The sequence below is a fragment of the Dermacentor albipictus genome, chromosome 1 (genome assembly GCF_038994185.2).
Source record: "Dermacentor albipictus isolate Rhodes 1998 colony chromosome 1, USDA_Dalb.pri_finalv2, whole genome shotgun sequence".
In the NCBI taxonomy this organism is placed as follows: domain Eukaryota; kingdom Metazoa; phylum Arthropoda; class Arachnida; order Ixodida; family Ixodidae; genus Dermacentor; species Dermacentor albipictus.
The window spans coordinates 213179290-213205762 of record NC_091821.1 but is presented as its reverse complement, the minus strand read 5'-3'; the positions used below and the strand labels follow the sequence as shown (position 1 = coordinate 213205762).

Genomic DNA, 26473 nt, shown 5'->3' with positions numbered 1-26473 from the left:
AATCCTTTTCTGTTTCTTCACTTCTGCTTTCTATTCCCTTCGTGCACACATTGTCTGCCCTTTTAAAATATGTATCGCGATATATTAATTTGTGTGTGTGTGTGTGTGTGTGTGTGTGTGTGTGTGTGTGTGTGTGTGTGTGTGCGTGTGCGTGTGCACTGTTTTTCTTGTGCATTGTTTTGCCGAGTGCTCCAGCACCAAGACCCTCGAGATTGTTCCAGGGCACTTTAATAAGCAACTTTGATTTTATTTGATTGATTTGATTATTATTATTTTATTATTAATAAAAGTATTAGTATTAGTAGTAGTAGTAGTAGTAGTAGTAGTATATGTAAACTAAAAACGATAACAGTGACAAGAAAGAAGGACATCTAGCTGGCAACTGTCATGAGGAGTGGTACATAGCCTTCCGGCTCTATAAGAAAAACGCTGCATAGAAGAAGGATAGTCAGTGAAGAACAGGAGGGAGATTAAGAGAGAGGGGGCATGTTGAGTTATGGAGAGGCGAGAGAATGTCGAAACTAATTTTGAATATCGTTTTATTTCTGCGATATAGAATACAGGTGAGAATATGAAAGCTTTATGTCAAGAAAAACATTCCATTTCTCTTTCTTTTTTTTTTCAAATTGTGATTCAAAACGGAAAGCCTGGAAAATGTGCGGCTGGTCTCCCGAAAACAAATTGAAAGGTAATCATATTTCGCGCTGTCATCGCAACAACAGTAGTAAACCAAGTGAACTACACGTGACCAGATATCCATGTCGAGAGTTCACGTTGTTATAAAAGAGTGATATCAGATTGAAAATACTTATCAATATCAATAAGAAATGGCGCCCAAGTATAATATTACATTTTCACATATACCTTTAGCGACACAAACAGTGGGAAACACGGCACAAGAACTAAATTTTATTTCACATCATTAGCGACGGCAAATTTACAGGCAGCGAAAAACGAGTTGTCCCTCATTGGCGAGTTATTGCAGAAAGTGAACTCTCAGTTACACGAACGTCGGTTTAACGAATATTTCAGAATAACGAACTTTTAGAAAATCCCAGGCGGCTTTTCTGTGCATTCGATGCGAAAATCTTTCAGTTAAACGAATTTCTGAATAGCGAATATTTCAGTCGAACGAACTTGATCAGTGGAGCCTAGCAACACTTCTGATCAACACTTCATTTGTAGACTAAGTGTAGTGCGCCAGTGAGCTCGTTACCGGTGTTGAACTATCAGATCCGGAAATTGTTTCCAGTGTTCATCCTGAAGAAGAAGAGTGCGACGAGGAAGATGCAATGGCAGAGGCAGATTCAAATCCTTCACTCTAGCCGAGACTGTAGGATGCCTTGGAAAGTTGCGAGTCTTCGCGTCTCAGCACAAGCTGTGCCAGAGGAATTGCGCAAAAACATATAATCTATGGACAGCTTTGTCACTTCTTGGGCCGCTTTAAGAGGACCAGTGCAAATGAAAATTGCAGGTTTGTTTTCAAAATGAGATAGGCAAACACTGTTATTCACTTCGTATATATTTATATTGTCACGGCTCACTTGAGACAAGAGCGGAGAGCGTTATTTTAACCTTGACAATTAGAACAAGCGTTCAGTGTTCGCTTCTTCTTCTCTAGCACGCTCACTTGCACACACGAGGTCGTCGTCCTCGTCGTCAGCGTGGTTGGGCACAGATGGCGTCGCGGCATTTGCCCCCCTTCAGAAGGAGCATCGTCCCGATGCTTGGCGGGTAGCACCCGGTGTCCAGCCCACCAGCAAGTGTTCATGTCATTCAGTCAAATAAGGTTTCATGCGCACCACGTGCACAGTCTCAGGCAGGTCCTGACGGCGCCTCGAGCAGGATTGGCTGGCAGGAATGACTTCATAGTTGACGTCTCTAAGGCGTCATAGAACCTTGTACGGTCCGAAGTATCGGCGCAGAAGTTTCTCCGCGAGGCCTCGGCGGCGCACTGGAGCCCAAACCCAGACTCTTTGGCCGGGCTGGTAGACGACGCATCGATGGCGTTGATTGTAACGTCGCGCATCACGGTCTTGCTGGCTAGTTATGCGAACGCGTGCGAGCTGTCTTGCTTCTTCGGCGCGCTCTGTAAAATCTGCGGCGTCATTCTCGGAATCGCTCGAATCATGAGGAAGCATAGCATCCAGCATTGTAGTCACTTCTCGACCGTGGAGGAGACTGAATGGCGTCATTCTTGTTGTTTCTTGTCGAGCCGTATTGTAAGCAAACGTTACGTAGGGTAATATTTGGTCCCAGTTCTTGTGTTCCACATCGACATACATGCACAACATGTCTGCAAGAGTCTTGTTGAGGCGCTCCGTAAGTCCATTGCTTTGCGGGTGATAAGCTGTCGTCCTTCTGTGTGCTGTGCCACTGAGCGTGAGTACAGTTCGCAAAAGTTCAGCCGTGAATGTGGTTCCCCTGTCGGTTACGATGACCGCTGGAGCACCGTGCCTAAGAACGACGTTTTCGATGAAGAACTGCGCGGCTTCGGCTGCTGTACTGCTCGGAAGTGCTTTGGTTTCTGCATAACGCGTAAGGTAATCTGTCGCAACTATGATCCACTTATTTCCTGCAGTGGATATTGGGAATGGGCCCAAAAGGTCCATCCCAATTTGTGCAAACGGTGTTTCCGGCACTTGAACGGGATGTAATAGTCCGGCAGGTTTCGTAGGTGGCACTTTTCGTCGCTGACAGTCAAGGCACGTTCGAACGTAGTGCTTCACGTGTGTTGCGAGCCGTGGCCAGTAGTATTTCTCTTTGATCCGTGCTAAGGTTCTGGTGTAGCCTAGGTGGCCCGACGTAGCTTCATCGTGACAGGCCTGCAAGATTTCACTGCGGAGAGTTTTAGGGATGACCAGTAGATATCTCTTCCCTGTTGAAGAGAAGTTCTTCTTAAAAAGAACACTGTTTCGCATGCAGAATGATGACAAGTTCCTTGAGAACAATCTGGGCTTGTTTGTGGTGCGGCCTTCTAAGAAATCAATTAGTGAAGCGAGCTCGTGGTCATCTTGCTGTTGTTGAGAGATGGTAGCTGCACCAACAACTCCTAAAAAGCCTGCGGATTCGTCATCATCTCGGCCTGACGACTCGATCGGTGATCTGGACAGGCAGTCAGCGTCTAAGTGCTGTCTTCCCGATTTATAGACCACTGTCATGTCGTACTCTTGAAGCCGTAGGCTCCAGCGTGCCAAACGTGCAGATGGATCTTTCATGTTGGTCAACCAACAGAGAGAATGATGGTCACTTATGACTTGAAATGGGCGGCCATATATGTACGGGCGGAACTTGGTAATGGCCCATACGACAGCCAAGCATTCCTTCTCTGTGGTGGAGTAGTTCGACTCGGCACGTGACAGTGTTCTACTCGCGTAAGCGATGACACGCTCAGCGCCGTCTTGCCGCTGAACAAGGACGGCACCTAGACCCACATTGCTGGCGTCGGTGTGGATCATTGTCGGCGCATCCACGTCAAAGTGGGCAAGAACAGGCGGAGTTTGTAGACGGTGCCGCAACTCGTTAAATGCCGCCTCCTGTTCCTCGCCCCACATAAACGTGACATCTTCTCTGGTTAGGCAGGTGAGCGGTGAGGCGATGCGTGCAAAACCCGCAATAAATCGCCGGTAATATGAGCATAGGCCCAGGAAGCGTCTGACTGCCTTCTTGTCCGTAGGCCTTGAAAACTTTGCGACGGCTGCGATTTTCTCAGGATCAGGTCTGACGCCTGTGTGACTTACAATGTGGCCCAAGAACCGTAGTTCTTGATAGCCAAAGTGGCACTTTTCAGGTTTTAAGGTAAGCCCAGCGGACCGTATGGCTTGAAGAACTGACCGTAGCCGACTGAGATGTTCATCAAATGTGGCAGAATAAACAATCACATCGTCTAGGTACACTAAGCAAGTCTTCCACTTAAGGTCTGAGAGAACAGTATCCATTAGTCTTTGGAATGTGGCTGGGGCGGAGCACAAACCAAAAGGAAGAACTTTGAATTCATAGAGCCCATCAGGCGTCACAAACGCAGTCTTTTCGCGATCCCGCTCATCGACCTCTATTTGCCAGTATCCACTTTTTAAGTCCATCGATGAGAAGTAACGTGCATGCCGTAGCCTGTCGAGGGAATCGTCGATGCGTGGTAAGGGATACACATCTTTTTTCGTGACCCGATTGAGCTTGCGATAGTCGATACAAAACCGCAGGCTGCCATCCTTCTTCTTAACGAGTACCACGGGCGATGCCCAAGGGCTTTTCGACGGCTGGATAACATCATCGTCCAGCATTTGCTTGACTTGCTGCTGTATTGCTTCACGCTCTTTCTCAGCCACGCGATACGGATGCTGTCGGATGGGTATTGCTGTTTCCTCCGTAATGATGCGGTGTTTCGTCAGTGGTGTTTGACGCACTCGGGACGTTGTAGAGAAGCAGTCTTTAAAATGGTCAATCAGTTCTCTGAGCCCTTGTTTCTGTTGCGGCGCTAAACCTGGGTCAACGTCGACGACGGGCATAGATGGCATCGTATCGGTGGTTGATTCCTGCTGTACAGCAAAGCAGTGTTGGACGTGGTCCATTTCGTCAAAGTACGCCACAGCGGTGCCTTTACTGATGTGCCGGCGTTCATTGGTAAAATTTGTCAGTAGTACCTCTGTGCGACCGCCGATTAGGCTGACGATACCCCGAGCGATGGCAATACCTTGATGGAACAGAAGTGCAGTTAGTTGTTCGGCTACACCGTCCTTGTCAAACTGTTCTCCGCAACTTACGGAGACAAGACTGCATGATAGAGGTGGTATGCAGACGTCGTCGTCGGCGACACGTAACGATGTACGTCGGCGCTCTTCGTCTTGGCTCGTGTCTGTACTAGTTGACAAGGTTATCTCGCCGTCCCGTATGTTAACCACGGCGCCGTACTCCCGCAAGAAGTCCATTCCAAGGATGAGTGATCTGCAGCACTCTTTTAAAATCATAAAAGTGGCGACAAAAGCTGTATTTCCTATCTGGAGCCGTGCAGTACATTTTCCTGTAGGTACCATTACCTGGCCCCCGGCATTTCGAATATAAGGGCCCGTCCATTGCATTCTGACTTTCTTAAGCCGGTCTGCCAACTGCTCACTCATAATCGAAAAGTCTGCACCAGTATCAACTAAAGCTGTGACGTCGTGCCCATCAATTGTTAAGAGTAGGTCGGCACTTACAAATTCGTCGGCGGCCCTTTTCTCCGGGTTGCTGTGCTCGTTTCTCAGTAATAATGGGGGATTTTCGGCGGTTCGACGACTTGCAACCTTCCCCCCGGAGGTCGCTGATTTCAGTTTCCCCGCCGTGGGCTTGGAGAGCGGCCTCGTACCACGTCGGCGAAGCTGCGACGGTTCGGCGAAGAATAACGTAATGGAGACGGCGAGCGCGACCGCAGATTAGCTGAGCTGCCTTGTTCCTGACTGACACTGTCGTCGAAGCGTGGATGTCTCTCTGGAAACTGGCGCGGAGTGGCAGGTGACATTTCCTGGATGCCACGCTGGCGATGAGGGCAAAAACGATAAATGTGCCCTGGTTCGCCACAGTGAAAACACAATGGTCGGCGGTCAGCAGTGCGCCATACGTCGGTCCTGCGAGGCTGGGGTCGCCTGAAATGCTCCCTCTGTGTCCAGGCAGCAATAGGTGGCCGCTGGTGGTACTGCTGTACCGGCATGGTAGAAAGCGGGCGACGGACAGCGTCTGCGTAGCTATATGCGCGTGGCTCGAAGCGCGGCTCGGGACTCAGTTCAGGGAGCGGCTCAGGAGGTGCTAATGCTTGCCGAATTTCTTGGCGAACAACTTCAGCGACCGAAGCAACAGTAAACTCCTTCGGTGTCACAGTCTGCTTCGCAATCTCCTCGCGCACAATGTCTCTTATCAGTTGACGCAGCGAGGTCTCGTCTGTCACTGTGAGTACTGCGGCTCCTGCAGGCGCATCGTTAGTCAGGCGTTCGTATTGCCGACAACGCTGCTGGAGCGCCCGCTCGATTGCTGTGGCTTCCTTAATGAATTCTTCCACCGTTGTAGGCGGGTTACGCACGAGACCAGCGAATAGCTGTTCTTTGACGCCGCGCATGAGATGGCTCAGCTTCTTCGAATCCGGCATGTTGGGATCCGCGCGACGAAACAAACGAGACATGTCCTCGGCAAACATGGAGACACTTTCATTGGGCTTCTGAATGCGCAACTCGAGAAGTCGTTGTGCATTATCTCGGCGATCAGTGCTTCCGAAGGTGTCAAGTAGCCGACGGCAAAATTCGTCCCACGTTGCCAAATGTGCCTCGCGGTTTTGGAACCACGTCCTTGCGCTACCTTCAAGAGCGAAGTACACATTAGAAAGCTTCTGGTCCGGACGCCACTGATTGACCTTAGCTACGCGTTCGTACTGGTCCAGCCAGTCTTCGGCGTCTTCGTACGTGTCACCGTGGAAGCTTGAGGGGACTAGATTGTTTTGGATAGTCACCTGTGTTGGACTTGGAATCGCCATTTCCTGAGTCATTGAGGTCGCTGACGAAGTTCGTTGCAAGAGACCGAATTCCGGGCACAGACCTTGCAGGCGGCGGCTTGCACGGTGCACAGGTGTCTCGACGCGGGGATGATGTCTTGAAGGGCTGGACGCAGGGCTACTCGCAGGAGTCGTCCCTATCATGAGGCGATGATGCGATACCCAGCACGTCCACCAGTGTCACGGCTCACTTGAGACAAGAGCGGAGAGCGTTATTTTAACCTTGACAATTAGAACAAGCGTTGTTGTTGTTGTTGTTGTTGTTGTTGTTGTTGTTGTTGTCCTTAGTGGCCGTGGCACATACCCACAGTGGGGGATTGGCCAAGAATCGGGCGGTTTAATTAGGTGCCTAAAAATAATAATGATAACAAGGGAGTTAACAATTTGGGCGTGTGAGTTTAAAAGTAAACGTTTTGTGTTTGGAGAAAAAAGGAAATAATCAGATCAAAACCGGGTATAAGATAATAATAATAATAATAACAATAATAATCAATAAAAGATAAGAAATAAATAAAAATGGCTGTGGCTTAGGTAAGGTTAAGCCCAGGATGCGAAGCATACTAGCCTTTATTTTAGTTGTTGAACCACTGTTTAGCCTGGTGAACTGCTGTTGCTTGGCTATATTTGGTTCGGCTAGACGAAGAAACAACTCATGCATTACTTCTTCGCCTTCAAGAGTGGAACGCGACAGCGTTCCCGTCGACCCGCCAAGGGGTGTAAGACAATGGGCTACAGGGCAGCGACTACGCGCCCCGCATTGGACGCGGTGAGCGTCGAGCAAAGCAGCGTTCGGCGCGGCAACGAAATGTGCGCCTGAGCAAGAGACGCACGCCTTAGAAACAGCGCGTTTCTAAGGCAACACCGCATTCACTAGAGGCGCTTTTGTACCGCTTTGAAGCGTTGTACTCGTGGCTCAGTGGTAGCGTCTCCGTCCCACACTCCGGAGACCCTGGTTCGATTCCCACCCAGCCCGTCTTGCAAGAGTTGAGCCAAAGCCACTTCTCCTCTGTCGTGACGTCACGGTGTCACGTGATTTCATGGTCACCGCCGCGCCTGAGGAGCTGGGTTGAGCCCTCGTAATATGCTTCGCATAAAAAAAAAGCTATGGTTGGGAGGGAGAACGATCAATCTAACATGGAAATCGATTGGTTTCAATGAGGTAATTTTGGATCGCCAAGCAAACATTTCTGTTGCTGAACCCAACAATGGAGGCTCCAAAAGACAGGATCACAGTTCAGTGTTCGCTTCTTCTTCTCTAGCACGCTCGCTTGCACACACGAGGTCGTCGTCCTCGTCGTCAGCGTGGTTGGGCACAGATGGCGTCGCGGCAATATACACAACTCCATACATTGCATTTCACACTTATGACTCGATATCTGCTGTTGCCTTATGCTGTTCCATATTCTGGTGAGTATTCAGATAAGTGAACTTTCAGTTAAGTGAACTTGGGTCCTTGGGTCCCTTGGAGTGCACTCAAGTGAGAGTTCACTGTATTGCGCAAAATGATGACGATACGTTAACAAAAAGAATAAAAAATCAACTTCGCAGCCGCCATTTGATCAGGTTTTCCCCCTAGAGCTTTAAATAACCGCAGTTACCCCCGATTATGCGGCCTTACTGAATAACCAAAAATTTCTATAAAAGAAAATGTCGCATTCAGTAACAACGGCTACTCAAGAAATCAAATCATATCAAATCAAAACTTTATTTCAGCTCTCAACAAGGAGAGAAATTGAGTCGTTATTCAAAATTTAGAATACTCGAACATGCCTACAACCAACTTCTTTTGCAAACTACATTTCGTTATGCATCACAAGTTGGAATAAAGCTGCTATTGTACTACTTTCTTGTTTACTTTTATATTCATTATTGCATACTAATACGGAGAACAACTACAGAAGCTAACCTAATAATGAAACTTTCCATACTTCGAAAAAAGAGATATAGGTGGTATTGAAAATCTGTCACTTCGTGAAAGCACATAAAGGTCGTTTTTAAAACACAGCCCGCTGAGCACTCGACAAACATGTCTAAAGAAATTATCAATGCATATACATAAACTAGTCAGAAATTATAAACAATATTTAGAGCGAAATGATTTAGATGTTAACACATCGTACAATTTTCGACATAAACACTGTGAGTTTGATACGACACGAACAAATAATGGCTTTCGAAAACTTTCAATTATTATACCTCGTACCTTGAACGTTCATCTATAAATAGCTTTCCTAAGTCGGCAAAATGCTAACGGTAACCTTCCTTCTAATTGTTTTAACAGCTTGCTATTAGGAGACATGCAATACATTTCGTCCCGCACTGACCACCCCCTTCAAGTCGGGGTGACATTGTGCTGCACAAACAGTGACAATGACTCATTCATCCTTAGGACAAGCACGGACTGGAATCGCCTTCCCGCATCAGTCGCACTCATCACCGACTCTACCAACTTCAAGACCGCTGTGGAGAATGCCTTCTGTTAATATTGTGGCTGTTTCCTACTGCATTATACCTTATTTTCCCCTCCACACCTTTCTGTAATGCTTTCGGGCCTTGAAATTATATCCAATAAATAAATAAATAAATAAATAAATAAATAAATAAATAAATAAATATCCATATCGTTACTTTTGTCTTGTTTTCTTCTTCAGTTACCTTCTTATGATTCCTCTATCTGCAATGAATGCTTTGGGACTACCAATGACTCCAATGATTCATTTTTTAAGCATTGTTTTGCGTACTGTATAATTATTTTGATGACTGAAATGTATTTTAGCTTCGTACATGCTATTTTTGTATTTTTGCTTGCTATTACCTGTGACATAGACCATGTTCAAATTCCACTTCGCGACTTTTCAAAAACTATGTGTAAGATTTTGTGAATCTTATGCTGCAAACGGATGCGCTTGAATTACTGAAGGGTGGCTGGGCCTTTTTCAGGTGTTACAAAACACCTTTAGTCCAATCTTCCTCGGTTTGCAGTGTATACTGGGATACAGAAATAAACAGTTTGTTGTTGTTGTTGTTGTTGTTGTTGTTGTTGTTGTTGTTGTTGTTGTTGTTGTTGTTGTTGTTAAGCGAGCTCTTTCCTAGAAAAAAAGATGACACCCCAGCTGGCCCTTGAAGAAAAAGGGTGTATTTCAAAGGGCTTACAAACTTTTCCTTTTCTTTTTTTTCACATACTGTCGGTTCAAATCAGGGCCAAGACAGGAGTGAGAAAACGATCGTTAAACATATAATACATATTCCACAGAACCTTTCAACGCAAACGTAGACATTGTTGATCGCTCATGAAATACCTCACACATCTTTATTTGACTTCCTACAAATAATTCTGCGCACTCCCTACATTGCCACTCAGTCCTCACGTGAATTCGTTACAGGCAAACACTTCTCGAGACTCGAAGAATCACCTTCCGCAGCGAATTAAGCAGTCAAGACAGATCCCGCAGCTGTTAGCATCAGCTGTGAGGAGAAAAAACCTAAAGCTGGTACCACGTCGCGAGAGGTAACTTGAACGAATGCAAACTCTCGACGTTTCAGATGCGATATTTACGTTTTCACTAGCTGCAGTGGTTCGCGGTTCGGTCAGCGTCCAATTGGTCGTTTTGCCTCAGTGCGTCTACGTACATGCATGTGAATGCGCAAACGCACCATGAAAGGAAGTGCGCGGAATTCCACATTTTCGTTTTCGCTTGCTCTCCGCCGCTACAGAACGAGCAGAGTCGCCGGTAGTGAAACTAAAAGCGCACGCGAAAGTGAAAGCGAGGCAAGACTAATTGATTCCGCGATCAATTCATCGCGTGCCTCGCGGCCCACGTCTTACGAGCCACCACCCGTGTCACGCACGACCATAGTGCTGTCACAACGCCGGCCACGCAAGAAAACGCGTTGGAATCCATGGCGCATTTGCTGCACGTGTCTGTAAGCACCTGGCGTAGTTCGCTAGTTAAACTGCAGATGAAAGCTTGTGGACAACAAACGCCAGCTGCAACGTTTACATTGTGTTTCCTAAACCTCCCTGAGCTTATCTGCAGCTTCACTTCGATTACGTCATCTGACTACAGGAAATAGTTGTTAAAGCTCTAGCTTCCACGGCATACTCTCTCTCTCTCTCCATATATATATATATATATATATATATATATATATATATATATATATATATATATATATATATATATATATATATATATATATATATTGGGGGTTTCTTCAAAGTTCAGCACGCAGGACCCGACCGACGTAACATACGCAGGAAAGAGACGACGAACATTTAGGAAGACTTATTCAGCCTTCGTCAGAGTACAGTAATGACGAAGGCTGGCCCAGCAGCCGAAAACGTTCAGTAAATAAGTCGTCCTAAAAGTGCGTCGTCTCTTTCCTGGTGTGTGTGTGTGTGTGTGCGTGTGTGCGTGTGTGCGTGTGTGTGCGCGCGCGTGTGTGTGCGCGCGCGTGTGTGTGTGTGTGTGTGTGTGTGTGTGTGTGTGTGTGTGTGTGTGTGTGTGTGTGTGTGTGTGTGTGTGTGTGTGTGTGTGTGTGTGTGTGTGTGTGTGTGTGTGTGTGTGTGTGTGTGTGTGTGTGTGTGTGAGAGGGGGTTATCTAAGAAACATTTTGGTGGGCACAGTAAATATAGTGTGAAGGGGGCACATTTACGCGAAAAGCACGTTTACTTGCTTGCATCTTGGCTGTGGCAGGACCGAAAATTTGGCGAGTAAATATGCTTCGTAAGTGTGCCCCTTCTTAAATTTAACGCACTGCGTCAATTAATTTAATTGAATAATCATATACGCAAGTTCTATTCTGCTGTTAAACTGGAATCAACATACACGTCGTTTCTTTTTTCTTCCTCACGGCGGGGGTTGGGAGGTGTGAGGAATAAGCCTGTAGATAATAATATTTTCCAGATCACTAATATAATGCTCCATTCAGAGTTTTAAGAATCCCTAAGGCTAATGTGAAGTGTAACCAGTTGAACATACTATTCCAGTCTCCATTTCGAAAGCATTAACATTCCTTAGCTTGAATGCATGGATGACCACGCGTACGCGACCTGTGAGTGGGAAACGTGGAAACGAAACACAGTTGATAAGGGAACCACAGCACACCGAATGCCACTGCTTTGGTGTTGGAAGCAAGCACTCGTACATGTATCATATACTACCACTTGACGCCAGACCACGTCCACTCCAATGAGCGCATATCGAGATGTGCGATTTCTCCTTCTATCATTAATCTCTTCGAGAAGGAAGTTGTACCAAAATACATTCTGCTGACCACGCTGGAGAGGCAGAGAAAGGTGAAGTGACGAAATGACCAAAAATAGAAAGGAGACAATGTTTATCCAAGAGTCTCATTTTGAGGTCTCATTGCGCGAGTGAGGTGGACGAGGGGCGCAAATATTTCAATGGCATCGTGCCAAAGTGAGAGCCAAGAAGGGAAAGGCGGCGAGGTCATTGAGGTGCAAGTCCGGTCGCGAAAGAGAAATAAGGGAGCAAAATATTAATGCAGGCTTCCTATAGTTTCTTGCGGTTATTGGGCTCATTCACAGCGAGAGCTATTTTGCAACGCACATTTGGTAAAAGCTAATGCTTTTTAATTCTTCGGCTTCGCCACGAGCAGTGGAACTTTGTAATGATCTTCCAGATACCATTGTTCAAATCTCTAACCGAGAACATTTCCGTGAGTGTTTGTGTGCACATTTCTCGTCCTAAAAATGTATAATGATGCCATTTTTGCTGCTGAGAGCTACATCTCTTTGTACTTGTTCATATTCATTATGTACATTGCTGTATTATCCCGCCATCACTCAATGCACCGACCGGAGCCTGTGGTATACCTGTAAATGAATTAATGAATAAATAAATAAATAAATAGAAATGAACTACCCCCAATGTCATTAACTTGGTCACCTTCCCCTAGCTTCGAAATTTCCGCATCACTACCACGAGCAGCTTCGACTTTGTGGCAGCATCCTGCACCGAGACAAGTGCCTCTTCCTCATGCCAAGCCTCCTTTCCTCCTTTCAGTAATACAGCGCCCTTCTTTCGCCTACCCCCCTTCCTCTACTCCGAGCAGCGGTTTCCCCGGGGCTCCGGCGGAACAGCTGAGGCAGTTTATGCACACGGACGAAGGGACGGGCAGGAAACATAGTCTCTACGTCCTAACCATAGCAGATATGTAGCAGTAAAAAAGAACGACGGTAGATGATCATCATTGCAGAATTTTATAAATAACTGAAACACGTAGCTTAGCGTAACCACAGAGTCGGGCCAGCGACACTGTGCATACGCAGACCTCAAACTCAGCTTGAGTTATTTTCTACGAGGCCGACAGCATCTGACAAACTCAGACTATACTACTTGTAAGGCGCCCTACTTACTAGCACGCATGCCTGCGTAGGGGTCTGCATTAAGTGTAAAATAATCCACTTGGGGCTAAGACATTTAACTAAATGCAGCCAGTGTATATATATATATATATATATATATATATATATATATATATATATATATATATAAACACAAACAGGCCTAAGCCTAGCAAGCATAAATGTCCCACTATACACTGACTTTAACCGCCACCGTAGCACAAATGGCATGCAACGCAGTCATAATGCGGAGGTTGTGGGTTCGGCTCCCACTGGCAGCAAGTTGTTAATATGCACCTAAATATAAGTACACGGGTGTTTCCGCATTTAGCCCCCAACAAAATGCAGCCGCATATATGTATACATAAACAGACACAAGCTGTCAGTGTTTGTCAACGCCAAATGCATTAAAAGGTTCGGAACTTGAGCTTGGTGGATTGGCTTCGTTACGAGGAAACCGCGCGAAAATACGTGACAAGAAAGTCTTGTTCGTCTTTCTTGTCTCGCTTTTTCGATCTGTTTCCCAGTAATGAAGCCTAATGTCTGTATTAGGCATGTTCGCTTACGCAAAATACTCGGCTTGAGAACGCACGATTTTTGCTTATATTGCAGGTCAGTCGCTTATCTTTTTATGCGTCACCTCGTGCCGTGCTTGAAGCAAAGCGTGACAAACGAACAATCAGGACTGACCGATTTCCTTGGTCACGACTGCCCTTGGCAGTAAAAACAAACAAACGAAGACGGAAACAAAATTTGCCTCCTCGTGCTGATAGGCATTTGTGTAACTTGGCGCAAAAGTGCTCCGCCCTCTTTCATGCTTGCTTAATCTGTGACAATTGTACGACAAGCGCTGAAGCTTGGCCGAGTAGGAAACGGTTCATTGCTGTTCACAGCGCACACATAGTGCCTGTCCTCTAATTTCTCAGCGTCGTCGCCGGGTGAAATCACTGCACGTGTATTTTAACGAGTTATGTGTATTATTAACTAAATTACGCTCATCCGAATAAAACGCGCTAACAACAGTTTCTGCGGACTACACAGGCCCGCCGCACAAGGCGTCCGCACGTCTCGCGTCCCCTCCTCTGCCGGGCGTGCGTCTCATTTCTCGCTCTCGTACGCGGGGTGTAATGTGAGACGGCTCAGCAGGGGCCAGCGCAGCTCCGACTTCGTGGTGCGGCACGTCTCTTTGGGGTCCCCTGATTTTTCTCTTTCACGCAGTTTTTGCGACCGAGCCGCTCTCGACAACATTAGTATACGTGCACTGTGAACAGTATCAAGATTCTGCGGTATCTCGTAATGGTATAAAGCCGTTTACTATTATTATTTTTTTTTAGTTATCAGCTCCGCGCAAACGTCCCCTGCGCACCATCGCGTATCACAGGAGAGAAAAGGCTAGTGCTATGGGACTTTCACGGGGGCACGCGCGCATTCGGAACGTCAATAACGTGGACGCACACCGCCAACGTCAGAAACATTTCTCTCTATAACCTTATCTTCGCTACACCATGTTCAACTAAAAAATACCTTCCTTCTTCGTGCGTCTTCGTAACGTTCATTGGGTCGCGTGAGGCTCAAATATGAGCCGGTGGCCCTAGTTGCTGTTCTCATTGAGATGCCGATTCAAGAACTGGGAATTAAAGCTGTGACCTTGCAATCGGTGGCCGAAGGCGGCAAGAATTCTTGATTAATTCGTGTTTTATTTTTCTTTGCTTTTCTATAGGTTTCTTGCGCACCTCTCTTGCGCGTAGAACTTCGAAGGTGTCGACCAATAAAGGCGAAAAATCTGCGACAAATACGAGAGCATACGCGTGCTTCAAGAAGCTCCACAACGTTTTGTGCGATATCAAAGGCAACGAAACCGGACTAAAAAGGTATATAACACGCCGTTCTGGACCACCATTTCGCGCTTTGTATGCTAGGCAAAACTCGTTGACGTCAACGAATTGTGAGGCCGGCCATCACGTTTACAAAAACTGATACCGTATCCCACCGGCTAGAAGTATATATTCCCTGCACACCATAAATGTCGTGATAGCAATAAGATGACCCGTCATCTTTGTATCGCTACTCATGTGTTTTTTGGTTATGGTCAAAAGAAACGTATTTCAAAAGCTAATGACAAATTCTTCGTACTTTTCGCAGCATTACAAGCCATGCGTTCAGTTAGGAAACGTAGCTGTTCGGGCAATACGGGCAGCTCGCCAGGTATATATACACAAGAGGTGCTGTATCGGTGTTCGAGCCAAGTAGTTAGCTTCCGAGCATTAACTAGCTAACGGAGTAAGGTCATGCTCCCCTACACGCACAAGGCAAGCTCGACAAGGGTCATAATTGTATAAATAGGATATCCGATAGATCCGCTGATCATCGTCGTTGCCAGCTGAATCGACTGCCTGCGAAACGGACACCCGTCGATGTTCGCTCCCTCGTCCCGCGCGATGAATTGCCGAATGTCATCGTTCTGTCTGAATTTTTTCTGTCACGTCGATTACGCTCGTCTCTTCCAACTTGAGCACCAATACGGTGCACCAGTTATACGTACAGCGCGTACGAACAAAGATTTTTTGTTCGTACGCGCTTTGTAACACACGTTATGACGTCAAAGGTAAGTGTGCGGCCCTACACCAGTTACTTGTTCCCCGTTGGTGATAATGACCCTAAACAATGGCACATGAACACAGAGGGGCATTGTCCTAAGGCGGGTACCCGCCGTGGTTGCTTAGTGGCTACGGCGTTGCGCTACTATAAGCACGAGGTCGCGGGATGGGATCCCGGACACCGCGGCCGCATTTCGATGAGAACTAAATGCACAGACGCCCATGTACCGTGCATGGGGTGCACGTTAAAGATCCCCAGCTGGTCAAAATTAATCCGAAGTTCCTCGCTACGACGTGCCTCATAATCAGATCGTGGTTTTGGCACGTAAAAGCCCATGATTAAATTTTTTTAATTTTTTTTTAATTGGGCTAAAGCGGGCAGTAAAGCGAAAAATATAGAAGGGAACAGCGGGGGGGGGGGGGGAGGGAGTAATATATTATTCATAGCAATAATAAAAAAATCAATCAGTCACTTCACGTGCTCAAGAACAATCCGAAGGTCTGAGTGCCGGCGCACGCATGCCTTAAAACAACAATAAAAAAAAGCTACATGAGAATATAAGCACTAAAAAGAGAGAGGGAAAGAGCAAAAGTATAAACAAAAAGTGAGAACAAGGCATATTACGAGAAAACAAAAATAATTAATCAAAACATGAAAATAAGAGTGCACATACAGCAAAACGCAAGATAAATATACAAGAAAAAGGAGGTGAAAGGCATTTGAACAATGTGTGAAACTATGAAACTACACAAAGCTCGGAAAAGAACAACTGCAGTACGTTATGAAATACATCGACATCATGAAAATAACCGCGCTCGTCGCGGTGGCATGCGGCTATGGTGTTGGGTTGCTAAGCACGAGGTCGCGGGATGAAATCATGGCCGCGGTAGCCGAATTTCGATGGGGGAGAAATACAGAAAGGCCCATGTATTAGGTGCACGTCGAAGAATAGCCAGATGGACAAATTTAATCCGGAGTCTCACACTACGGCGTGCCTCATAACCGAATTGTGGTTTTGGCATGTAATGCCCCAGAATTCAAAATTCATGTAACAGTTCTAAAGATTCAGTATTTTGTGGACGGTTCAGTGTTGGTGATGAGAGGAGGGCACATGGAAAAGTCTGTGATCCCTGATGGTCTTGCGCGGAATACATAGGAGTTCGGGGCAAGTGAGGATACTGTAAAGGAGTTTCAAAATAAACAGGTGAGCGCGAGTATGTCGGCAGCGAAGAAAGGGCAGTGAAAATAATAATCACTCAATAATTAATGTGCCCAGGAACAACACTGAGGTTTGAGTTCTGCATGCTGCAAAGAAAAAGGAAAACAAGAAAGGTAAAGATATAAAACAACTGCGGCTAAAAGTTATGGTATAAAAAATAGAAGGAAAAAAAATATTAATAATGATAATCCAAAGTTAGAACTTAGAAATTTTGTGAATAATAATTTATAGTTAGAGAAATAAGAAGCACTCGTAGTCCAGCAGTCAGTTAGTCATAGGAAGAACACAGCGAATAAAAGCAGGAAAAAAAGGAGAAGAAAAAAATAAAAGGAAGGAACAAGCTAGGATTACTTGGAAAAGAATGGATGGAGCTGAGAATTGTCATTGGAATTTTAAATTCTCACGAGTGATCTCTGGTCATTAAGAATGTATACCGTCGGAAGAAACCTTAACTTCGCATGTGGTACATACGACAGCTTCAAGTTTACCTAGCTGTTTCCGAAATTGTAAGGAATACCGAACATTCTTCCGTGGTCATAAGCGGCTGACGATGCTATTACTGCACCAGAGATGCCAAAACCACATGCATTTTTATAGCGACGGCTCGACTACGCCTACCAGCTCAGCAACTGTCTTTGTGATTCCAGGGAAACAGGCCACAATTAAATTGTAGGTGTCAGACATAACATCTACGGCGGCAGAACTTGTAGCCCTCCGTGCTAGTTTGAAGTGTCACCAATGGACCGGCAAAGAAATAGGACGTGTTTCGTGACTCAAAGGTAGCTCTTCACAGGCTCCAGTTGACCTTACGTCACAGAGCGTATACGACCAGATGGTATATATGTCACGACAAAAATTATGATTGTGCTCTTGAAGAAGGGCACGACATCATCATTCAGTGGCTTCTGGGTCTATGGAGCATCGCCGGCAACGACATCGCTGACAAGGCTGGCCAGTTTTCCCACTGAATACATCCACATCGTTCCAATTCCTTTGACAAGGACGGACGCTGCAAGGGAACGTCGTCTACTTGCTCGCGCAGTGACGCAAACCTTCTAGAACTCTCCGAGTGTCTCCAATTGCCGGCTGCATAACCTGGACCCTTCGCTACGGCAGCAACTGCCAACAAATCTCCCCCGCTGCGAAGCAACCGAAGCAACATTGCCCTACCGCTTATGACTGGGCGTGGTGTTTACGAACACTTATGCTTATTGTATTGGAATGCCCGATAGTAAGGCGACGTGCGACTCCTGCAAGTGTTAGGAAACCATCGAGCACATGTTAAGCACCTGTCCTCGGTACGATGTCGCACGCCTTTCTTTCCAGATAATTTTGAATCGGCTGAAGTTCAGATCGTTCTTTGTGCAAAACATACTGGCATCATGGCTACATCCGTCGCTGGTGCAAAAAAAAAAAAAAAGTCTATTTGCGCACTAATGCGGTTCTTGAAGTGCACCCGCCTGAGTCACCGTTTACAGACCTCGTGGGCATCGTTCGTCGTGCGTGCAGTGCTTACTCTGGCCTTGCCTTCCTGCCTTACTTACAATGCACTTGCCTTCATTCCTCTTCATTTCGCCTTCCCCATCCCACCGGCGTAGGGTGGTAAACCGGACGCTCGCCTGGTTGACCTCTCTACATTTCATATCCCAGCTTAATCTCTGTCTCTTATATATATATATATATATATATATATATATATATATATATATATATATATATATATATATATATATATATATATATATATATATATATATATATATATATATATCACATCATCGCAGCAGCCTTTTCTGTGTCACACATCTGACAAGGCGAGCAACCACGTATATAGCTGAAGTCCAGAGCCGAGGCCACGAAAGAAAGGATTATTGGTGAAATTAGGGAATGTCCAAGGCTGTGGAAACGCAGCTTCGAGAAGTCGATTTCTTTGTGGCGAAAATCTACAGCAGAATTAAAAATGATCAATAATTCCAAGTTTGGCGCAAAAGTTGCATAAAGAGGAACGCTGCCTCAGATCAGCACTATGTAAATAAAAGTTTAACGGAGGAACAGAGCTACCTAAATCTTGTACATAAGACTTCTTAGAGCCGTGTAAGACACTACTAAGAATACTAAGGGAATTGCAGGCGGCTGTAAGTCAGAACGTAATAACACTGCGTGCTTTTCGGTATGCCGATTTAGGCGAAATTTTCTGTACCTTCTTAAGCAGACGTAAGCAGTAAACGGCAAAACAGGAACTATACGTCCATTAAAATACAATCGGGAAAGAAGACAGGTCATTTCAGTCAAATATGGCCCATAGTGGCATGGTATTCATATTAAGAAAACTAATCGTAGGTCTTTCTTTTTATTTTGTTATTTTTTTCTTAAAGTGCCCAAGAACAGCTTTACGCCTTAGTGTTACACAAAGAACATAAAATCGAAAAACAAAACAAAATATCTTAAATAACAGTAGTACAAAGTGCAACAAAAATTGAATTATTCAGAGACAGAAGTCAGATAATGGGCAAATAGTAGAACTGAATATATCGCGATTATTGCGCAAGTTATTCTGTTGTGTTACAAGACGTGTTATAGCTTTAGAGGTGCAAGAGGAATTCACGTGGAAAATGATAGGATTACGCAGGTTAGGTCGAGGCACGCAGAATGTGTGTCACACGTCTGACAAGGCAAGCAACCCTGTATATAGCTGAAGTCCAGAGCCGAGGTCACGAAAGAAAGGATTATTGGTGAAATTAGGGAATTAGCTGACAGTAAGTGCGGACAGGAGAAGTGGTTGTGGATTAGTTTATACAAAAATAAGTAATCACGGTATTTCCGTCTTATTTCTAGGGGTGTAGGGTTGTGGGGGACCAACGAATGACAGTCCGAGAAACAATCGAATTCATCCCACTAAGCGCAGAGCACATTTATCGAAAACCTGTTGCGAAAAGAGATGTCAACACATCCTTTGGCAATTTGCAAAGGATACACATCTTAAGGCGAAATAAATATTATTATTATTATTATTATTATTATTATTATTATTATTATTATTATTATTATTATTATTATTATTATTATTATTATTATTATTATTATTATTATTATTATTATTATTATTGGCATAACGGACTTCGCCTTTTGTTCAGCGCACTGGAAAAGGTGGATTGATAAATTACTACAAAATATATTTAAAAATGTTGCTTCTGGTACTACACTACCTTAAAATAATATTTTTCAAGAATTCGAATATGTACATCCGAGGATTTATTTACCAGGACGGTTATTATGTGGCATAACTGGAGTGATGAATTCAAAGAGGCATACGTTGCACCTCGATTGTTAAGAAACAACAAAAAACGTTTTGAAGTGCACTATTCTGCTACTATGGAGAAGCGAGAAGAATTCTATACATCCCAAAAATATTTAATGATTTGACTGATCAATTCTTTTCTGCAACTTCAAAAAAACAGTTGAAGAAATTAATGATGAAATGTTGACTTTTAGTTCTGATTCTTTACTTTAGTTATTTGTGCTTTTGTCTTTGTTCACTATGTCATTGTCTGTTAACAGGTAATACTACCAACTATTCTTCTGAAAGTTGGTAAAAAATTTGTTATTATGTAAATATGTAGCCACTTCGCTGTACCGACTCTGCCGGGTCTAGTCGCACAAGTCCTCGTGGACTTAGGCACGTTTCCTTGTTTTGCTTTTGGATGTGTATAAATAAACTATTATTATTATTATTATTATTATTATTATTATTATTATTATTATTATTATTATTATTATTATTATTATTATTATTATTATTATTATTATTATTATTATTATTGCCAACAATTTGCCCCGAAATATAGGTATCCAAGCAGAAAAGTGGACAAAGAAAGACCTGCCCTAAAGAGTATGGAGAGATGCCTACAATTGCTCTATCGTGACGCAGTGAAGGATTAGTCGCGATTACTTACTCATACCAAAGTTGCTCCAGGTGGTCTTCTAAAAAGCCACACAAACATCTACTAGGCAGAAGGTTAGCACTTTTGGATAGGTATCGTGGAACGGAAGGCTGAGAGAAAAGGTAAGCTGAGGAACCACACATGTATGCTACAGATAACTACGTAGTATAATGGTCTCAAGTGGGCATGAATCTGTGGCGTGTGTAACCTTGGTCCATTAAGCATAAAAATATTCGTATCGCATGTTCATCCAGCCCAAGTTTACTTCTTCCAGTTAATTTTCGTCGATGAATGCGCGTGCCTCCTCTAGTGATTTCCTGACCTCCTGTAATGATGTCTCGCGTGACAGCTGCAGCACGTCTGCAGGACAGACGCATACACAAGAACGCGCGCACACTCCGCGGATAAATTACAAGTCGGTGGCCACATTTGCGCAGTGTCACAAATTCCGCCTGTCAGCACGATGAAGTTCGCTCTCTTATGTCACATCGTGCGTGTTCCCCCGAAACGGAGGTGCGAAGTGGCACCCATAATGCACCCTTCTATTCCCGCTTCACCACGCACGCCTTGTCATGAATGAGCTCTTTCCGCAAGGGTTTTTTTTTTTTCGGAAGTCACACGTTCGGGTCGTCGTCCCCACACGGAATGGCACTCTCCGCATCCCGTCACCGCTGTCAACAGTGTTACGCGATATATATATATATATATATATATATATATATATATATATATATATATATATATATATATATATATATATATATATATATATATATATATGTGTGTGTGTGTGTGTGTGTGTGTAAATGAAAGTTCCACAGGCATCTTTTGGTACTGCCGGCCTTACTTCAACATTAAATAACTGTGAGTTAAAAATGCTGTATTCAGCCGCTTTGGAATAAAAATTTGCGCGATGGTTGCTCTGCGTGACACATGATATTTAAGATAAATCAAACGTACGCACTCAATGTGCGGCAGCTGGAAAAACAGCATGATCAATGTAAAAACAGACGGAACGTACACATACAGCAGTAAAAAATAAATAAATATGTGAAAGGGGAGGTATCGTTCAACGCATGTATATACACCCGAACTCACACAGCGATAGCTGAGCATGTGCTTCTTATTAACTGCTATTATGCACATGTTCAGCTATCATTGCTTTACGAATACGCTCGGCGCCTTCAGCCGATGTCAGCACTTTTCACGGAGACATGACGTAAGCATCGATGGTGATTGCCACAGTGCTATGAAAGCCACCGTACGGGTTTCCGACTCTCCTAATCATTGCAGAGCACGCATCAGGTAGGTATACGGATCCCTCAGTCGGGAAACCGGGCTATTCCAAAGCGAACAATGCATGGCACCTGGGTTGACGTGCGTGCTGGGCATCGCATAGCTATACTAGAAGGCTCACCAGTAAAGCCAGTTCTCTAAGCTCACGTCCTCTGATACAAAGGCCGTTGCTTTTACAAATACCTACTGTCAGACGCCATAATAATCAGCCCGAATAGACCATACTAACAATAACTTGCTAGCACTCGCATAAGTCAGAAGCATCACTCTTCACACTTCGTACCTTTCTTCCCATGTACTCGGCGATACACGTTATGCATGTACCTAAGATAGCCATCGCTCTAACTAGAAAGAAAGAAGTAAATAAATCCAAGCTGCTTTTTTTGTTTTAAAACTAAAGCAAATGATGCCTCATCATTCTTACCTTGAAATGTATGTTAGACCTCATGGCATCTAGGGCGAAGCGGTGAGTCGGCGAGTCCTAAGCAAACAGTGCACAAGCGCCAAGCTTGTGCAACCGACGGCTTCCCGAAGCCGAGTGAGGTAAGTACGCTTTCCTGCGGGCACTTAAACCGCGATGTGAATCGGCGAAGATCAGTCCGGAGTGCGGTCGACGGCAGCGCTTCTTATAGAAATCTCCAGGCCGCACCCTTTTATTAGGAGAGGGAGATACCAGTGGCAACGCGCGCCACCAGGAAAGGGTTCAAGAGAGAAGCGCGAAAGTAAATCAAGAAAGACATGTAGAATGTCGGGAGAGCCGGAGCGTCGCACTTCTTTTCGGAGGGCCGCCAGCGTGTGTACAAACTGCGCACAGGCGAGGTGCGCGAACTGTGCGTTCCCTCCCCTTTCCGAAATACTCAGCGGCGCGTGTACAGCTGGTCCGGCCACAATACAGGCGCGTGTACAGTGGTGGGGGGAAGCTCCGAGCGGTCAGGACATCTCCGAAGGCCTTCTCTCCACTGCTTCGGGAACATCCAGTTTACCGGTGGTCCCACAGGCATGTGCCCTATGCGTCGCAGAGGGGGGCGAATCGTGCCGTTTGGCGAGGAAGCGAGTGAAGTGTGAGGCAAAAGAGAAAGAAAGAAAGAAAGAAAGAAAGAAAGAAAGAAAGAAAGAAAGAAAGAAAGAAAGAAAGAAAGAAAGAAAGAAAGAGAACGAAAAGGTAATCTACACAGGAGAGGACGACCAGAAACGAGAGTCACGACGGCTAAGCGGACCTTCAAGCTTCGTCTTGGTTCGTCGGCTCTCGTATTTAAATTTTCCTGAGCCTTTCTTAAAGCTTGAAGAGACGCCGTGACGCGTGCATGTAAAACACAAAGACAACCTTCGGTTGAACGCTCTCTCGTCGAAGTGACCCCAAGCGCAGCTCGAACCAATAAAGCATCCTGCGGTCGTCTTCATAACTTTTTTATCTTCACGACCGGCAGCTCGTGCACCTCGAGTGAAGCGCCTGTACTGCATGTCTTTTTTGAGCGAATGACAGTACAAGTTCTGTAACACAAGGTGCTTAGTGCGGACGATAATAACCATTAATAACCATTTGCCGATGCTCTTCAGGTAAATTAAATAAAATCAAATTGTGGTGTTTAGCGTCCCGAAACTGCACAGTGAGTTGCGACTCATGAGGGACGCCGTACAGTGGAGGACTGTTCCGGATTAATTTCGACTACTTCGGGTTCTCTATTGATCCCTCAAAGCATGGTACACGAGCACTTTTGCACCCCACCCCATCGTAATGCGGCCGCAGCGGGCGGTATCGAACCTGCGACCTCGTGCTCAGAAGCGCAACGTCATAGCCACTGAGCAACCACAGCGGCTTTCAGAATTAATCCCTCGCCTCGACGCCATAACGCACTTCCTTCAAATGCAGTCGGAAATATTTCAGCAAGTTGTCTCACCTTCGCTAGCTATAAGGTTCTCTCTAACATTCTCTCTGCGTCGTTCTTGTGCTTTTCGTAGAATTTCAATGCCCTCATCCGAAACATCTGTCTTCAAAAGAAAAACAAAGAGGGTATCGTCACAAAACCTTACGTAGGGGAAAAGAAAGAACGACCGCCTTATATATAGCTGAAAGAAACACTACTAAGCAAAACGTTCCGCTTTAATTCACTGCAACGCCTCTTGCGCTACGTGAACCGATGCGTTTTCTACTGCGATAAACTCGACATTTTTATCTCGTGCGTGTGTGCGTTTCAGTGAGTAACAGTGAGGGTTATTGCTCTGCGACATATCTATCACCTTGCAAAATATTGCAAAATTTTTCCTAGAAGCTTGGCGGCGATGGCCTCAGGCTCCTCTCGGCGTATACCAAACACGTGCACGCTCATAATTTGTTGATAGTAACGTGTGTCCAAACGTCTGTGCGTTTCATTCTTGGATCAACCGCGAAGCAATGCCTGCAATAGAGCCGTGGCATCAGTAGTGCCTGATGCACGGCCGCCTGTCACTGAATCGAACGCATGCAGCCCATTAGCTTTCATATATGTATCACTTGCAGCCTCTTTCTGGTCGGGGTAGAAGCAACATACAACATAAAGCGTGGGAGCCCCCAATAAAATATATCCCGGTGTGACGCATCACGCCTAGTGCCTCTTTCAAGTTTATGTTGTTTATACTCTTTTCGCTTTTATTGCTTGGCTGCGCAATTAACGATCTCATTAATCCTATCCTTGGACCGGCCGTCGGTATTATAGTGTGGAGTGTTTGCGATGCACTGCTTCTGTATTTCTTCCGATGCGTAAGTTAAAACAAACAAAAGAGAAGGTTAGCCGAATCTTGACATAATTTCGCGTCTTCACTAATTATTTGTGCACCATCGAGTAATATCGAACCAATATTTAGCCGTATCTGTGACACAGGTATTACGGACGGTGACGCAAATCGTGCGCCTGCCACAAGAGGAGTATAAAAACATACGCGCCCTTGAAGATGAGCCGGCTTATCGTCCAAGTGTGGCTCATTCCGACACAGGGCGCGTCCACGTCTGGCCATATTTGCCAAACTCGTATCATTGGCGGCGCTTCGCCCGGTTCACGGTCGTCCGTGTAATCGGTGTGAGAGGTGTTGTAAAAAAACGTTCTATACAAAAATAAGCAAGCGACAGAAAACGTCCAACTTGACTGTTGTTTTTCTTTGTCGTCCTGCGTATGTGCCTATATATGCTTGAACGAGGCACGTGACGCTTAATCCGCATCCTGGCGAGTGTGCGAACAACCGTGGTGCTGACTCCCATCCTTTTTGAAAGATATGCAGCCGGACACCACTGGTGGGCGTTTCATGGCATCGTAAAGTAAGGCGACTCCAGCATTCTACTGAGCAATAAAATAGCATACGTGAGCTGCAGCTCAGACCAAATAACGATCTGTAGCTTTAAGCTTCGCAGAAAAGCTTTTAAGGGCGTAAGCATTTCTATGCCTACCCAACGAGGAAGCCCGTCCGTCCGCCACGTAAGACGATCGCTTTCAATACAAGGTCCGCACCAGCGAGTGAATTGGCCTTCGTGCTACCTCTCGCTTTAACGTGAACTCAGCGGCCAGAACACGGAGCACACGAAGCTGTCGGCACCCGGCGCACTCTGGCACTCTGTCCCCAACGCAGATCGCTTTCAAGGCAGGGCCCGCGCGGCCGCGCCATACGCAGCCGGAGAACGGTTGATCACGGTTGGTAAATTGGTTCGACGCGCATGGATGAGGCGCTAAGAAGCGATAACGGTTCACAATGATCATATCATCATCACCGCACCTGGCACCGCCACCTGCAGTAGTTTGCTTGCGTCGCCGATTCACCTTCCGCCGCCGTACGCAGCAGTTCGTGTCGCCGCAGCGCTGTCGTTTATACTGGTCGAATCAAGTTCCATAACATTGATAATGAAAACGGGCTGCGTGGAGATGAACAAGTGACACAGTGCTTACGCCCGCGTAGAGAACTCCCGCAGGCGTCTCTGCGTGGATACTTTTCTTGGATTCTCAACTTTTACGGTTTGGTCACAGAGCTTTATTAAGAAACAGCCCTTTAGAGTTTTTTTTTCTTTTCTTGCACAGTGTAGCAGGATATACGAATATTTTAAAAGGTTCTAACAATGATGATGTTGCACGGTTTCTTGTTCCCTTAGTCGGCCCATCGACAATAACAGGACTTGCTGATATCCCTGTTAGACACCGTTTAACGCAAAAGGAATTTCGGGTAGGTCTCCCGCCCGCTTCCTGTCGAGACCTGTAACCTAACCTAAGTCGTTTGTAGCATTGTAGAAACTGCAGGACTTCTTAGTCAAAAGGAAGGCCGAATGTCATGTGTTCATCCGAGTCGTGTCGTCTACTCACCGCCACAGTAATTCGCAGTATGCGACGCGTGCAAGTGCAAAGGTCCTAACATGTCACGCGTCACTGTAACGTATCATGTACGAAGTAAAAATAAAACTCTCTAATTCCGCCAATAATTGGACAGTTGCGCCCGGAACTATACTCCACTGCGCAAGGATATTACCTGTTTACGCCTCGCACCTTCGGCAGTGCTGCATATGACATGTGAGCTGGAGT

General features: G+C 45.5%; 1 protein-coding gene across 1 annotated transcript in view; it reads right to left on the bottom strand.

The window, feature by feature from the left end:
* Positions 1 to 22476, bottom strand: part of LOC135915997 (uncharacterized) — a 36643-nt gene extending 14167 nt beyond the window's left edge. The window contains exon 1 of the mRNA XM_065449194.1: positions 22363 to 22476. Within this exon, the coding sequence (XP_065305266.1) occupies positions 22363 to 22386 (24 nt within the window). The 5' untranslated portion in view covers positions 22387 to 22476. The remainder of the gene's footprint in view (positions 1 to 22362) is intronic.
* Between the last annotated feature and the right edge of the window lie 3997 nt (positions 22477 to 26473).